General features: G+C 34.8%; 1 protein-coding gene across 4 annotated transcripts in view; it reads left to right on the top strand.

The window, feature by feature from the left end:
* Positions 1-17,748, top strand: part of Gnf1 (germ line transcription factor 1) — a 397,251-nt gene that overhangs the window by 368,610 nt on the left and 10,893 nt on the right. For all 4 annotated transcript variants that reach the window (XM_090376044.1, XM_090376043.1, XM_090376042.1 and 1 more), the window contains one exon: positions 1,466-1,675. In XM_090376044.1, the coding sequence (XP_090232170.1) occupies positions 1,466-1,675 (210 nt within the window). The remainder of the gene's footprint in view (positions 1-1,465; positions 1,676-17,748) is intronic.

Below are 17,748 nucleotides of genomic sequence, written 5' to 3'. Positions count from 1 at the left end.
AAAATCTGTTTTTTTTTTTTTTTTCATGCAAACACCAAGTCACGAGTACAAGCATACCACGCGCCATTTCCATAGTTACGCCATACACAGTTAGCTTAATTGAAAGTGTGGTTTAATAATTAAAAGCAGCGCATTTAATATGATAACTATAAAAGCTAAGCACTAAATATTTGAAATCAATGAAGCCCATAGTTTCATTGATTTTAAATATTAATTCCAGTATGCATATCTTCCTAATATAAACAAAGAATCAATAACTTTCCATTTTTATATAAGTATTGTGGCAAGCATTTTTGATTGGAATTTAAAACGTTGGACACTGTACCCCCCCCCCTTCTTTCACGTAGAGTTACTTCTACCAGCACAAAACAGACAGGCTAGTTCCAATCATTATAATGCAATTGTGGTCTGTCCTACTCCAGCAAATAGTAATCGAGAGTATACCGCTCCCACAGACATCAAACATAGACCAATCACAATTTTTTCCCTTTGTAGTCACCATCAAGTTACCTGTGGATGTGAATACATTTTTTGCAATATTTTCCTAGTCTAATAAATCCCCGAAATCCATTGATGGAGGCTGTAACACTTGAGCCATAATGTATAGTAATCATCCCCCCTACCACCATACACACACACACACACAAATGCACACTTTTTAATATTTATTATTTTGGGTTTTACTAATGTTTAGTTAACTATTTTTCGGCTTTTATGTCAAAAAGCAGCAATTATCATTCAATAAAAAATTTCTAATTCACACATTAAGTGTTCATCAGCTAGTTTTTCTGTCAATCATCACTGTGTGCCAGGCTTCCATAGTTCTAATTTGTGTAGAGTTATTTGACAAATTTATTTAACAAGTAAACTCATTCTACACTTCATTTTTAAATTATATTTAATATTTTGGGCAGAATTGCCATATTTTGTTATTAGTCCTTTGCAGTGTTTTACAATATTCAGTTTCTGTTTTAAGGTAAATAACATGTCTATGTTATTATTTTTGAATAATATAACAGATGGATGGGTTACAAATATGATAGTATAGGACAGACTTCATATCCTCTGGTGGTGAGTTTGTTGTTACGTAAACAGTAAATGCCACTATTTTTAACCTTTTAAAAGAAAAAATCTTATCCTATTATGTGAATGTCATATTAAAAATGCTATTCAAATATTTTTCGGGCATTAGAGAGCAATATAAATATAATACTTTTCTACACGTTTGAATTTTTTAAGGACATAACAAGTTAGTGCAATTGCATCATTTCTGTACATAGTCAACTACTTAAGTAGTTATAAATTGGCATCATTAAGTATAGGGAGTCAGTTAATTCCCTACGCAACCTGAGGCTTTAGTCCTAAACTATTCTGTAATTTTTTAAGGATTAATAAAGATTAAAGAGAAAAATTAGTTTCATGTGTTCATGCATTGAGGACTAATAAAGGTTTTTAAATTTTGTAGGTTAAAGCAGCATTTACTCGTGCATACAATAAAAAGGGCATTCTTAATCCATATGCAGCAACAAATGCCAAAACGCTCAAAAAGGAAATTGTCGATCTAGGTGAGGCAGATCTTATAGGCAGAGAAAATGAAGAGGATCTGCAAATAGAAAATGAAGAGGAGGAGGAGGAGGGAAATGATAGTAACTTAATTGGTGATGCGATGATAAAGGTAAGAATTACTGTCCTCCCTTAGAAATATTAAGTAAAATGCAGTTATGCTTCTTTTTAATTTTAGGGAAGGAAAAAGATACATTTAGATTGCTATAATCAAGGCATCATTCTGCCATCTTTTTAACTTATCAGTTTATGCATGGGTGGGGGGGGTATCTCGGGCAACAATAACCTTCCTACATTATATAAGTTTTAACACGTGTTTTCAAAGCCACTATGCGCTCAAACTCTACTGCCATAGTTCTTTGGGAAGAATTAGTTAGTTAGTGACCATTTTTCAGCAGTAGCCATCTTTATAAATTCTTTTGTGATGACATAGAGCTGTCTTTGGAGAGGGCACTCTTGTTTGAATTATGTGTGTGTGTGTGGATCATCTTTAAGTTTGTAAATTTTATTTTATATTTTTTTCGACTATATTAGTTGAAGCTCTATATAACGACCCCCCCCAGGGGAATGAGAAAAGCAGTTTCTATATCAAAAGGACATTATATCGATCGTTCATAAAAATCAACAACAAATAAGAAAGCTAAGGCAATTTTTTGGGCTTAAGCCTCAAACTACGAAGTTTCACTAGTGGACAGGTTAGTGCCATTGCATCGTATTTGTACATAGTGAACTACCAAAGTAGATAAATTGGCATTGTTTTAATTATATCTCATATTGTGAAAACCTTCACAATGAGTTGCCATGATGTTGTACTACCTCAAATAAGTAATGCTTCACCATTGGAGGAGGCTAATATTTCTTATTCTCGCCAGATACCACCACCACCACCACCACCTAGACCAGTGGTTTTCAACCGGGGTGCCGCGGCACCTTAGGGTTGAAACCTAAGGTGCCGCATTAACAACAACGTTCCAGTGGTGCCATGTAATTTGGGTTTATGTTACTTAAACTTATTATTTTTTTTTTTCATTTATGTTTATTTCATTATAAAACGGTGTACAGTATGGTAGGGGTGCCGTTATTAAAAACAGGTTGAAGACCACTGACCTAGACAGTACTGTTTCAAGGCTCATTGGCCTCTCTTCATTGGGCGGGTAGGTACTTTCACAGAAGGCAACCACTTCTGTGCAATCGTTGAAGCTTAAGTTTTCCTGTAAATTTAGATGATGCACATGCTCAAATATTTCTTCCTATTATTGGACTGTTCTTCGCAATTAATAGAGGAAGAAGCATGCAAAAATTCACACATTGCATCATTCAAGGTGGTAAATCCAGCATATTTGAAGCAGTTGCTGACCAATTTTTCATCAACTTCATCCCATGCTGAAACACATAAATACATCGCCTGCAGGATGTTGATTTCACATTGAATTTTGATTTCAAGACATAGCACAATTTTGTTTAATAGCATTCTTCGGTAGTTTTTCTTGAAACACTGGATTACACCTTGATCAAGTGGCTGAAGAACTGACGTCATATTTAGTGGTAGGTACTGAATAGTGATTGTATGTAGGTTAATGAAGGGTGCAGTTATCCACAAACAGCAAAATTTTCCTATTCCCCTCACTCATCCTACAATCTAAGTCCGTTGATTTGTGATGTCATCAATGCCTTTTGGTTTGCCAGATACATACTTAGTAATGTCTTTAAAGCATTGAGGCTTCTGTTTGCTGCTGGGAGAATGTTTAATCTGTTGTTTGGCCCTTTATCTGCCACTGCATTTCTCGCCCTTTAAATGTAAGTGTTTTATCTGGTAGCAATTAAAAAAAAAAAGTCGTTTCATCAGCATTAAAAATATCATTGTGGTCATATGTCAGCAAAACATTTTTTTAAATGATTTTCCTGCTGTTCCTTTTCATCAATGTCACGGCTGCACTTTCGCTACACACTTTTTTGAAAGACAGGCCATGACAAGTCTTCAATATCCATTCGATGCACAAACAATTCAACCTTAGCTTTTAAAAGATTACCTTCTATGGGAACGTTTTTTGCACTCATCATTATTAGCCATTCCAAAAGTACCTTTAAAAAGATCCGGGTACTTTGCTTTTCATTCTCGAATCCTACTTGGTGCAGCATATTTCTCTAAACTTTGTCTTTTCCGATCTTTCAGAATAGTGAACAGAGTATTCTTAGGAATGCCGAACTGTTTGGTGATGTCAATCCTAGAATCCGCATCATTATCTACAGCTTTCTAAATCCTAATTTTATCTGTGATTGGCAAAGATACTCACTTTCTTTGAGCCATACCGATAAACATGCACTCGAACTAATGATATTAACTTCTAGTCGATGTTCATTTCATTACCATGCTACAAGGTAAGAGCATGCAAAATCTTAAATTATTTCTCATGGTCATTCTGCAAGCTCGTCAGTTACTTCAATATGTTTGAAGCATTCTGTCATTTTTAAATGCAAATATTGTAATCAAAAAGTAAAATTTCAGTTTAAGAGGTAGAAATTTATGGTTTATAGAGAAATCCTTTTATTTTCAATGTTGTTATACTGAATGTAAAATAGAATTAGGTTAATGGGAAAGTGGCCAGGACCAACCACATAGGATGTTATAACGTGTTGGGATGTTAAAAAGAGGGTTGCTATAAAGCACTTCGACTGTAGTTTGGTATTGACCGTTGTTTAGAGATAACGTGTCAGCTACCTTTTTGATTATGAATCAGTACATGGTTTCAACATTTTTCATAGTGATAGTAGTTGAGCAAGGGTTTTTACACTCCGTCTGTAGAATTTCTCTGAGTCTGCATGGAGTCTATTGAAGTACTGCAACAATTCTGTTTTGCTCTATACAGCTATAACTAATTAACAAAGAATTGTAAATTTTCCACTGAAACAAACAATAATGAACAATTGCTAAACAAGATTAAAGAGGCCTTTGACTCTGGGATCCATGTATAAAGTATAAAATATATTGCTCACCTCCGGAGGAATGGAATTAAGAAAAAGAAAATTCCAAACAAGATGGAACTCTTTAATAAAAATAAAGTAAAACAGTAGCTTTAGAGTCTAGGTTACTCGTCATCAGCTGAATACAAGCGTTATTATGAAACAAAGAATTCCCAGACATGGTCATGTAAAGCAAACAAAGCAGGACATGAGTGTAAGCAACAGTAATCACTGGTTAGAACCAGATGCTTGCAGCTGCGAATGCAGAGCATGTACAAGGGGGTGCGTGCCAGCATTTATCACATTGTAGGATAATTGCCTCCATGATTGGATGTATACATATACCTTTATTGCAGTTAAAATTATCATGGCAACCGAATATGTGGAGTGATTCGAGCCATACACACTGAAGGTAATTTTGTGAGTGGTCGATGATTTCAATATCCTGGCGTGGTTCAAGATAGTGTTGAGAGGACCAGTAGTGATCTACAACTGGAGAGTGCTCTGAATCACCAGACTGGATTCCCCTCGTGTTTCAAGATCCGGTCTTGGAGCCTTCTGCCAGATTCCCCGATGTAGAAACCACTGCAGTCATGGCAGGTAATGCGATATATCAACCTGCATAACAAGGAGGGGATGGGCATTTTTGCCCTCAAGAGAAAGGATCGCAGATTTTTTACATTTGTATTAACATTTTTTAACATTTGTATTCTGCTGATGAAGAGTTGCCTAGACTCGAAAGCTACTGTTTTGCTTTATTTTATTTTTATTTAATTTAGTCTAACTCAGTTTGTATCTGCGTTTTTATTAAAAAGAGTACTATCTTGTTTGCAATTTTCTTTTTCTTAATTCTGTTCCTCCAGAGATGAGCAATATATTTTATACTTTAATCGCTAAACAAGTATCAGAGGCCATGAATCAGTTAAAAAGATTAGAGCAGAAAGGCCACTTTCTCTTTTGGCAATTTCTTGAGGAATTTTGGTTTTTTGTTTGCTTCACTTTCATTGATCATTAATTAATTATTTGCCAAAATTTTAATATAGAAACGAAAACCATTTAGACAGGTAACATGGTTGATGAAGAGGAAAGGGTTTTGTGCCTCTTGATGCATTATTACAAATTGCTAAAGAAAAAAGGATATTTTTTCACTGTTCTATGAGCTCTCATGTCTTTAACCATCCAGCAGTCTCATCAAAACTCTTACAGTGCATTGGTGTACAGATTCAAGTTTTTTTTTAAAAAAATGGCAAGAAATATATGAAAGTGAAATTTAAAAATGTATTCTTAATTCTGACATTATATTAGATAGTAAGATCAAAAATTATTTCCCTGACTGCTCTTAGAGGCCAACTTTCAGTCAATAACCATATAAAAGCAAAACAAAACTAGGGAAAATTAACAGTTAACATGGCAAGTGCCTTTTTACTCCAAAACAGAGTTTAAAGAATCTTTAAAGGACCCAGAAACTGGTACACCTCTCAAATGTGGAAAATTTTTAAATTTGGTACCTCTCAATCGCCAAGGTGCAGGATCTTCAAGTTTACTGCACTAGCTAGGTACTGTTATTAAGTCACATGAGCAGTTAACACTGTTTAGAACCACAAATAAAATATTTAAATAAAATTAATCATTCAAAAATGTATAAAAATTTAACCTTAAAGCAAATAAAAAAAAGTTGTATATAATGCAAAATTCATAATTTACTCTGTGACCTTGAGCTGCCAGTTGTTTTTTTTTTTTTTTTTTTTCTGCATGTCCAAGATTCTGATTGCAAAAAAAATCGTGGTACATTTTTGCAATCGAGATTTTGGACATGCTTTTGTATGATTCTTTCAGACCAACAACATGAAGCAGAGGAACTGTCCATTGTGCATCAAGAGTGTTTTTAAACTTAATTTTGAGGCATTGATAAATATATGCCATTCAATAGGATTATGTTCGGTTCATTTGGAAGATAATTCGCTAATATTTTTACAGAAATGCATACCAACTTCCATGACAAAATATTTTGAAAACACTTTGTGACAATTTTAAATATACTGTAATTTTAGTTTCTGCTTCAAGTAACTTTCGCTGTGTTACTGTTGTTGCTAATCTTGCCCTGATCAGGGCAAATTTTTTTCCTTATCAGAATGTTACAACCCAAGTCCCAAGAATATGCCCCTTCAGTAATACTGTAAATTGCCTTCTGAATTTTTGTGTTGCAAATTATAATTTTCTGGTTAGGAGTACAAATCTCTTGAAGTGGACAGTCCAGCAAAGTCTGCAAGTGTGGCACATAATTTTCTGGTTAAAGGATTTTCTGCCCACTTCAAATCTGTTGAAGTGGACAGTCCAGTGAAGTCTGCAATAGAAGGATCCTTGCTACATTCATAACTGCTTCCTTTATCCCATTGTTTTGGGGGATCTGTATTGTCAGGTCTTCATTATATGGAGCAGGCCTTATTGTAGAGGATATAATAGTATGTTAGGATATTTGTGCTTGCTTTTTCAGAAATACCAGTCATCAATGTGGTATCACAGTTCTTGCCACACCATAGGAACAGCAAAAGGCATACTTTTAATTTTCCCAGTTAGCCACATTCTCAGATTTTGTGATGTAGGTAATACAGCACATATGTACAGCCCAAGTTTTGTTCTGATCAGAATGTCACACCAAAGTACCAGGAATATGCTCCTTTTCAGTAATACTGTAAAATTTTCTTCTGAGTTTTTATTGTAAACCATCCATATGCACATCAGAAATTATTAGGGTGGTTCAGACAGACACTTCCTTTGCTTCTGCTTTAACAGTATTAACAATACAATACTAAGCAAAACACAGAAGAAACAAACACTATGCAATAGATACATAGATAAACTGTATAAGCACTCGCACTACAACTGTCTTTTCATTACTGAAAGAGAGAGGTGGAAAGCAGACAAACAAGGTTGAACATGTTAACCCTCCCCAACATTACTACCATCTACGAACACATGCAAACATTATTATTATTTTCAGGTAATACAACAGTTTCCGTGTCACATCTACTCCCCTTTAGGGATCCAGAATAACTGATGTCAGACCTCTTCTGGATAGCCAAATATTCTGGATAATCAAACCAGATAATTTTTCTAGTACGATTAAATTAAATAAGATAAATTAAATTAAAAAAAAAAAAATTATAAACCAATCTAAGAAAACAGAAACATCCATCCAGGCCTTTTTATGATTTTTATACAAAACAGGAAAATTATTAGAAATTTTTAAATGCTCTTGGTTTTTTCGACTTACTGATAACAAGCACGGACAATCTGTGCTTCCCAGTGGTATTTGCATGCATAGCAATTGTAACTCGCTTTTTTCTCATCTTAAAACTTGGTGCAAGCATTTCTCTTTTAGTGGCTAGGATTTTTCTCAATAATGCTTTTCATAATAAGCCTGTCTCATCAACATTATAAGTGTTTTCTTTCTCATAATTTGCTATAACTGAAACAATCTTATTTTTCAAAGGACACCGCTGCTGATTCATTTGCAGAAAGTTTTTCAGCCAACCTGTGCTTGCCTTAAAATCTTCATTTACCTATTAATTTTCGATTAAAATCCAATGCTTTTTCACACAACATTCGGCCAAACACTGGTTCACCTAAATTTAGCTCTGAAGAAAACAAAAAAAATAAACTGAGTGCCCTCTCTAAAGCAGCATTTTCAGGTTTCGACTTTTTTTTTTTTTTTTTTTTTTCCTCTAGATTCTCCTTCACTATCCATAATCGACACAAATTCATACCTTCCCCTTCCAAAATATACCATTCTAACAACAATATATTTTGGAAGGGGGGAAAATGAAAAGTTTTACAAAATTAATGAAGTTCCAGTTTTGAAATGCAGCTTTTTCCTCAAAGGTTAATGTATGCATTTATGTATACATTTCAAATACTTATGTATGCATTTCACAAGGAATATTAATATTGGCAAAATGATGTGAGCAAGCAAAGCTTATAAACCATCAGCCAATAATTAATCCAGTTCATTTTCTTATTCTTTCTAATAATTTGCCCAAACTTTTCTTAAATTTAGTCAGGCTACCCTCTTCCACAACTCTATGTGGAAGTTCATTCGCACAATCAGTTACTCTCTGGCTGAAAGCAACCATCATCTTTCAGTTTCAGTTTGTCACCTTAGGTGTGCCATCTCAGAAAAGAGCATAGATATTACCATCATTTATTTTACCATTTTAAAGTATTAAACACTTTGGTAAGATCACCACAAATGTTCCTAGTTTTTAGATGCCACAGTTTGCAGAATTCCAGTATCTTCCCTGGTAAGAATACCTTTCATGCCCCAACTAATCTTGTTGCTCTTCTCTACAGCAGATCTGTGTTCTTCCTAAAATTAAGTTTTCAAACCTGGTTGTGATCTAACCATTGCTTTATACAATGGGATATCACTTCTTTGTCCCTACTGACTTAGTGCCTGCATATACTGACTTAGTGACAGTACTCCACTGCTCAGAAAATTTCATATTGGACTGCACAGTCATCCCTGGGTCTTTTACTTATGTGCTACCGAAATGTAGTACCATATATTTATCAATGTTAAACCTCAATTGTCATTTTTCAGCCCATCTTCCTAGTTTATCTAGATCCTGTAAAACAGTATATTACCCTGATTAATGTCATTAACCACCCTGCCAACTTTTGTATCATCAGCAAACTTAAATAGTGCAGAGGATATTTATATCCTTTGTATTGTTTAATTTTCTTTTAGGTGCCATTGAAGCTGATGAAAGTTGCAATGTTAGTATTGTTTTCAAATGGCAATCTGAAAGTTATAAAAACAGTCACTAAATAGTAAACATGTTTAGTGAATTGTGAAGTTCAGAAACTGAATAGTCCATTGCTTATTATTAGTAAATCACTAATCTTGTTCACAAATAGCAATTAGACAATCCCATTACCTAAAAAATTTATCAGTGTCATTGGAGCATGATAAAAACCATGGCTCTGAGATAAAATCTCAATCTGAGAGAGAAATTTGCCAATAACGGATTACCAGATTTGAGTGGGTCCAGCTGTGTTAACCCATAATTTGGAATAATTCTAAAGAGCTATGTGCAATCTTTATTACTTTGTTACATTTTGATTTTAATAATGTACTATGGAGAAATTTAATCAATTTCTCTCACAACACAGATTGCTAAGTTTTATTTTTTGCTTCCATTGTAACTTGCCATGCAGCCGATGAACCTTGTGACTAGTTATAATGACAGCAAAAATCTTGCTCATGTAGAGTTAAATCTGTTGTAAGTGGTTGCAAACATAATGTGTTAGCCATAAAAAAAAAAAGTTGTTTTCTGAGTAAAAAAAAATGCTGTACAAAAATCTTTGCATATCCTCTTTAGTTGTAGCCCAAGGCATATGCTGAGAATCTGATACATACTTAATGACTAATAAGTATTTAACATTGGTCATCGCTCTAATGGCCACAAGGATAAGCCCTCAGAGTGATGACAACTTTCTCAACAGTTGGTGATTGCAAAAAAATGCTTAATGCTTAGTTATGGCCACTGTTCAAATTTCAAATGTCTTGTGAAGTTCGTCACTTGCATTAGAACTTAAAGGCACCACTGTGTTGTCGTGCGCAATTAATGAAATATTGCCGACCATGCTAGCCGGGTAGGTAAAGTGCCTGCCTGGCAGCCCAAAGGTCGCGGGTTCGATTCCCACCTCAGGCTGGATATCACAATGGTGCCGAACCAACCAGTTGGTTGGATATCCCGGCCACGATACACAAAGGAAGCAAGAAAAAACTGGTTCCTTCGTGTATTGATCACATCATACTAAATAAATAAATGAAATATTACTGAATGGCTAAAGTGCTCTCAGAACTTTCCAGTAAAATTTATTTAAAAAAAAAAACATTATATCCTTTTGTGACTTTCATTAGTATTGCATATTTCTTTTTGTCCTTTGCTATATAGAATAAATGTGTTCAATGTTATTTATATTACTTTGAGTAATCTGACGTAAGTTCTTATGGACATAGGAGGTGATGACTATGATAATCACCAGTAGACACTATGTCTGCATTTTAATTCTTTAGGCATTGCAGAATTAAAATCTGTTTGTGTACAACAGGTTGTCTGTTGTGACTGTTCCTTTAAGTGAAATAACTCGTAAATCATGATTCTAATTAAGTCATGGTCAGTACAGAGCAAATTTTACATGTCACAGAAAATATGAAGTCTGTCTGGAAAGTATCCAGCCGTGTAATATAAAAAAAAGTAACTTACCTACGACAATGGTGCCTTAGTCCCCTTCAAAGTACTCCCCTTGGGACTTCACGCGCTTATCCCAGCATTGCTTCCACTTTTCAAAACAGTTTGCAAAGTCCTTTTTTTTTTTTTTTTTGGGATCGCCATCAGCTGCCTCGCGTTCTCCTTAATCTTATCCATGGTCTGAAATCCCCTCCCTTTCAATGGCGATTTTAGCTTTGGGAAAAGCCAGAAGCCAGATGAGACCCATGACTCATCTCTGGTTATGGCCTTTTTGAGGAAATCTGGGTCATTATCAGCAGTTTCAAGCAAGTCCTGTGTAACTTCAGCACGAAATTCCTTCTGACCTTGTGGCAGAAGCCGCAGAACAAATTTTGTGGCCACAAGTTTCATGCCGAGATCCTCCGTCAAAATCTCTGAAACAATAGTCCGTGGAATCCCCACATCTTCTAATTCTCTCACTGTCAATCGCCGATTTTCGTTGATTGCAGCCTGCACACGTTCAACATTTTCAGGTTTTCTGCTTGTTTAAGGCCTTCCAGAATGTGGATTGCTTTCAACAGATTCCCGCCTGTCTTTGAAACGTTGGTACCACATTTTTATCTGGGCTTCACTCATTGAATCATCCCCGAAAGCCTTCTTAATCATTTGAATAGTTTCCGCAGACAAATGTCCAAGTTTGAAGCAAAACATGATGCAGATTCGCTGATTTACTAACTCAGTCAATGTGAAGGCAATGGTCACAGTACACAAGCTCACTCAACGGCGTCTCACTGCCGACTGACTAGCCCCATGGGAGAGTGACTGTTCATGTATGTACAGTAAGGTCTCCTCTGACGAGCTGGCAAGTTACATCAAGGCCACTCAACTCTTTCTCAAGATATTAAAAATGGCTGGATTTTTTCCGGACAGACCTCGTACATTTCCAAAGACCTCAGCCTGTTTCTTCTTGTTGTTAGAAATGACGGTGAGCAGCAGAGTGCGATATATCTAAAAAAGTATGAAATAAAGATTGGAGCTAATTCTACTAACAGCAATACTACAGAAAATCTAATATCTTTTTAAGCATATCTGTGCAAAAGCTAAATACACAAGGCATTACAATCAGTAAGTTTCTTATATTAGTTGTACATCGATAACCTAACCAAATATTAAGACAGTCTGGAATAGATTATGTGAAATGGAAGTTTTGTTTTTTAATCATCCTTTCACACTGTTAGAATATAAAGGCAGCACTATGCAGAATAAAGTTATCCAAAGGCACAGCAGTTGCTTTCAGAGTAAAATTTTGCACATATAACATAAAAAAAAAAACCATATGGAAATTATGTGTGTGCATTACCAATGCACACACATCATTTCCCTATTCCTTCTCCATAGCTGAAGCATTACTTATTTGAGGTAGTGCAATACCATGGCAACTCATTGTGAAGGTATTCACAATATGAGATACAATTAAAACGATGCATTAAAACCACCGTGGTAGTAGAAATGATGTGTGCATTACTCATGCATAAACAAACTTCTTCATACTCTTAGGCATTTAGCCAAGAAATGTCTTTTAGATTAAACCACATACACCATCAGGCATCTCTCATATTTTGGAGTTATACTTCATAATTGGTTTGTCACTATTGCATCAATGGGCACCTACCCACCCACCAAAGAGGAGCCAGAAAGCCTTGAAACGGTGCCATCTGGGTGGTGGTATCTGCCGAGAATAAGTAACAATAGTCTTCTCCATAGGTGAAACATTAATTACTCGAGGTAGTGCAATACCAAGGCAACTCATTGTGAAGGTATTCACAAAATGAGATATAATTAAAACAATGCATTAAAACTACCTTGGTAGTAGTGGTGATGTGCATGCATTACTCATGCATAAACAAACTCCATGTTATTTACTCTTCGAAATTTCTAGATTTTGGTAGAAAATTTATTTCCAGGTGCTATTATTTAGTTTTATATTTCTATTTCATTTTTATTGCAAGGTGTTGTTTGCAACTTTGCCTATGTATAATCTACATTTGCATCCATGTTCCTTTATTTTAATATAGGCTACTTACTTTTAATTGTTTTCAAATCTCTTTTCTTTAACTAGTATTAGGCTAAACTGTTATGTCTCTAGAAATTTCAGTTATTATTTCCAGTTTTAATTTCGTATCCTCATTGTGTCAACTGTAAATTTCACAAGCTGTTTACTAAAAAATCCCCCTCTTAATTCTAGTAATTTCTATTTTACATCTTCCATTAATTTGGTAACTAAATTTTATTCTCATTTATGTTTATGCTTTTTACCCATTGGCTTATGGTTTACATCAGAAATGAAGATAGTGTTGCTGTTTTGCTTGCAATTCTGGCTGTTGGTACCTGATGAGACGCCAGTTTTGTAAGTTGTGTGGCAGCATTCTTATTTGATCAATTTTTATGTAATTATGTGTTTTTATTATGCAGATTTTATTAATTATCTATTAGTTATCTCACTCTCTGCCTCTCACTTTAACTTTTTCACTCTCTTGAACTGCCGACCGGGCTAGCCGAGTGGGTAAAGTACCTGCCCGGCAACCCAAAGGTCGCGGGTTCGATTCCCGCCTCGGGCTTGGATCAAAGTACTGCAAAAACCTTGGGAGGTGCAATATGGCCACAGAAGCCGATGCGCCAACAACTACCAAATCAATCAAAATCAATCAATCTCTTGAACTTTATTTTTTATTCTTTTATTTCTCTCTCTTTTTTTTTTTTTATTAAAAAAAAAAGAGAGAAATAAAATTTTTACAAAAAAAATGTTTTCTGTTATACTTTCTACAATTATATGTAGCTTAGCTTTTGAACTGATTCATTTAGATGACTCAAAGTTCAACTTGGTAAGTTCAGCATCAGTTTTTCCCAAACAACATGCACGATACCTGTTAAGTACAGTATATACACAGATGAACTATTTTCAGTCAATTTAGCATTAAATCATCTTCAGGAAAACAATTATCAAAGTATGTATAGACAGCTGTTGACTTTCAGCTGCAGTCCTTGGAGTTTTGGACTTCAGCAAACCAGTGAATGCACTTTTCAGGTCACTGCTTGTCACTTGGTCTGTCTAGCAATGTATGTTTGTTTAATTATTTTAACAGTTTTAGTGCATATTTGTCTCTTATTGTTTTATAAAAATGAGTAGGAAAATAAGTGCTGATAATAGTGATGAGAAACAGGGGGTCTCGTAAGCTTCATGTAATTGAGCCAAAGCGTGAAATGATTAGACAAGCAGAAAGCAGCAAATATTTAGCCTTAATCTGAAGCTGAGCAATTGTTTATTCAGTTGCGAAGGAAAGGGATACAATTAAAGACCATGTACAAAATGCTAGAATATGCAGATGACAAGTGTCAAAAAGACAAGGTTCAAGTGATTGAGGAAGTGGGGGGGGGAAATCAAATGAGTTTTCAAGCATTCAGTTGGAGGATATAAGTTTGTCTGATGATTGGAAGAAACACCTGGGCTAAAGTGCTGCTAATGCTCTGGAATTTCATATTTAAAAATACTCTGTATACATTTGAATAGCCGGAGTTTAAAAAAAAAAAAAAGAAAAACTAAATCATAATTAAGAATTTTGATTATTATTTTATTTTATTTTTTGGCTCCCTGGAAGCAAAATTCCTGTTGTAACTTCAGTAAAATAATCCGTGACAGATGGCCTGACTGTTGTAATGGCTGAACACATTGAATGAAATTAATGAACTCTATGAAATTAAACCAGAATTTGCACCACTGAGTATCAACATACATGAAAAACAAAGAATAAGTTATTTTAGCCTGGCTCTGAATAAGCCATCATTCATGCATTTTTACTTCACCTTCTAGTGAAATCATTTATATCTAGCCTAAACCCAGGCTCTGTCACTGACACTGGAGGGACAAAGTAGTCCCCAGATAGTCATAACAGCATTGCATTATTTTCTCAAACTATTTCACTACTTGCATTGAAATAGTACCCCACTTCTTTACTGAAATTCTTCATTGGGTGAATGCAGCCCAGTAAGTAATAGGGGTCATGTTAAACATGTAACAAAAGTTAACGTTTGAGTTGGAATCATTTCTTAGATACACTTCTTGGCTGCTAATTTAGATTCAGTATATTTATTCAACATACAACACAACAGAGAAGCTATCTGTTGTGTGATGAGTAACCCACATAGGTTTGAAACTGGTTACAGCTGTCTTCAAGTTTTTAACGAATAACAGGTTCATCTACTCAAAAATTATATTAGTTATTTTAATTCAACTTGTTAGTAAACATAAGCATTAGCAGAGCTGGCACTAGTGTTTGTGGGACCTGAGGCAAAACTTTGTAACGGCATCTAATTCATATCATATCTTAACACACATATATATGCAGTAGCGCATCTGGCAATGCCTATTTTACGCAGCTTCTGTGGCAAGTGCCTCACTTAGTCAAGCAAGATTTCCCCTTAACAAACCCATGCTGTATCTGAAGTATAACTGTAGCCTTGTCCAGATGATTCTGTATTACTTATTTTACCTGTGATTCCATTATTTTCCCTGGAGCAGAAGTTAAACTGACAGGTGTGTTCTCGGTTATTTCAGTCATTGGTCACCCTGTAAATTGGGGATACATTCCTAGTACTGGCATTGCATTAGCAGTGGCAAATGATGCAAGAAAGAAAGCTTAAACAGCATCAGACAAAAGAGGGAAAAAAATCCCATTTCATCTATCCATCCCTTCCAATAGTTTGTCAAGTTCTTGCTTGAATTTATACAAACTATCCACTTCCACAACAAATGGAAGTTTCTTCCAGCAATCAGCCACTTGCTGGCTAAAGGCAAACTTCTGCACATATATTCTGCAACCATCCCGCCTCAATTTGAATTTGTGCCCCCTCGTTTGTGGTCTCAGCAAGAGGAAGAATCCCATTGGCATTGAGCTTGCTCAATCCATTCAAAGCCTTAAACACCTCAATCAGATCACCTCACTGGTGCCTAGTCTCCAGATACTGCAGTTTGCAGAACTGAAGCCTTTTGTGGTAAGAGTGCTCTTTGTTTCCCTCATCAGTCTCATTGTTGTTCACTGTACCAGTTCCAGCAACTCCACATCCTTCCTAAAATGAGGGCTCCAGACCTGTATGCAGTACTCAAAATGTGGCTTGACCATTACCTTATACCATGGGATAATCACCTCCTTATCCCTGCTAACAAAATTCTTATATATCATTGACAAAATCCCATGAGCTGCCGTCACTGAATAAGTATCCCGGGTATTTTTCATTTTATACTACCCTGAGTGTAGTACCACACAGTTTGTATATTACTCTGGGGTTACTGCTGCCCATATGTAGTACTTTACATTTATTAATGTTAAACTTCAAGTGCCATTTCTCAGCACATCTTTAACTTTTCTAGATCCTGTTTCAGTAGCATACTGTCATTAACCCTACCAACCTTTGTATCATCGACAAACTTGGACGTTAAGTCTGATATGCTTCATCAATATCATTGATAAATATAGAAAACAACAATTGACCCAACGCTAGGGTTACCATCTTCTGCACTCATAAAAAGAGGATATTTACATGTTTTGGGGCAAATAAAAGAGGACAAAAAGTTCATCTTGGATTAAAAAAGAGGACAGAAAAGAGGACAAATATATTATGCAAATAATAAAATAAAGACAATCTAAACTCCATTTACTGATGTTTAGGATTAGTACATTCATATTTGTCTTGAGAAATTATTTCTTTCAATAGCTCTGGATTGCCTCTCAAATATGTGTAAAAATCAATGCATGATATATGTTTGAAATTGTACTGCAAAAACAAAATACCTTTTACAGAATAATTGACATTTAACCTATTCCTTTCTTTCATCCACTGACTTTGCATTAGAGAGAATACTCTCTCTACATTTGCATTGTGAGGAGGAATTGCAAAGAAAAACTGGGCAATTTTCAACAATTCTGAATGGAATTCAATATTTTTTGAATTACTAAAATATTTGGCCCACTTTTCATGTATAAGCATGTTTTTAAAGTCTTTATTATTCATTTGACCCTCAAAAAATTTCTTAAAATTGTTAAATTGGTCAAAACACTTAACATCATCAATTGTGTTACCCCTTTGTCAATCAAGTAGGAAATAGAACATTCTACATTGTTCCAGCTTGGTACTGCATCCATTTTCATCCATATAAAACAGGAAATGGATTTTCATCCATATAAAACAGAAAAGAGGACAAATATATTATGCAAATAATAAAATAAAGACAATCTAAACTCCATTTACTGATGTTTAGGATTAGTACATTCATATTTGTCTTGAGAAATTATTTCTTTCAATAGCTCTGGATTGCCTCTCAAATATGTGTAAAAATCAATGCATGATATATGTTTGAAATTGTACTGCAAAAACAAAATACCTTTTACAGAATAATTGACATTTAACCTATTCCTTTCTTTCATCCACTGACTTTGCATTAGAGAGAATACTCTCTCTACATTTGCATTGTGAGGAGGAATTGCAAAGAAAAACTGGGCAATTTTCAACAATTCTGAATGGAATTCAATATTTTTTGAATTACTAAAATATTTGGCCCAATTTTCATGTATAAGCATGTTTTTAAAGTCTTTATTATTCATTTGACCCTCAAAAAATTTCTTAAAATTGTTAAATTGGTCAAAACACTTAACATCATCAATTGTGTTACCCCTTTGTCAATCAAGTAGGAAATAGAACATTCTACATTGTTCCAGCTTGGTACTGCATCCATTTTCATCCATATAAAACAGGAAATGGATTTCATATGGTGAAGCCACTTATCTAAATATTCCACGCAATTTCTATAAAGATTTTTTGTATCACTAGAAAATTTTTCACATTCGAGTACGAGTCCTTCATCATGTTTTTTGTATAGAATTTCCTTTACTCTTAATGGCATGAAGTTGTGATCCATCCGTTTCAAGATAATTTC

Source organism: Mastigoproctus giganteus, chromosome 6, assembly GCF_048544385.1.
Source record: "Mastigoproctus giganteus isolate SK-2022 chromosome 6, ASM4854438v1, whole genome shotgun sequence".
Classification (NCBI taxonomy): Eukaryota; Metazoa; Arthropoda; class Arachnida; order Uropygi; family Thelyphonidae; genus Mastigoproctus; species Mastigoproctus giganteus.
This window is presented reverse-complemented; position numbering and strand designations above follow the sequence as displayed.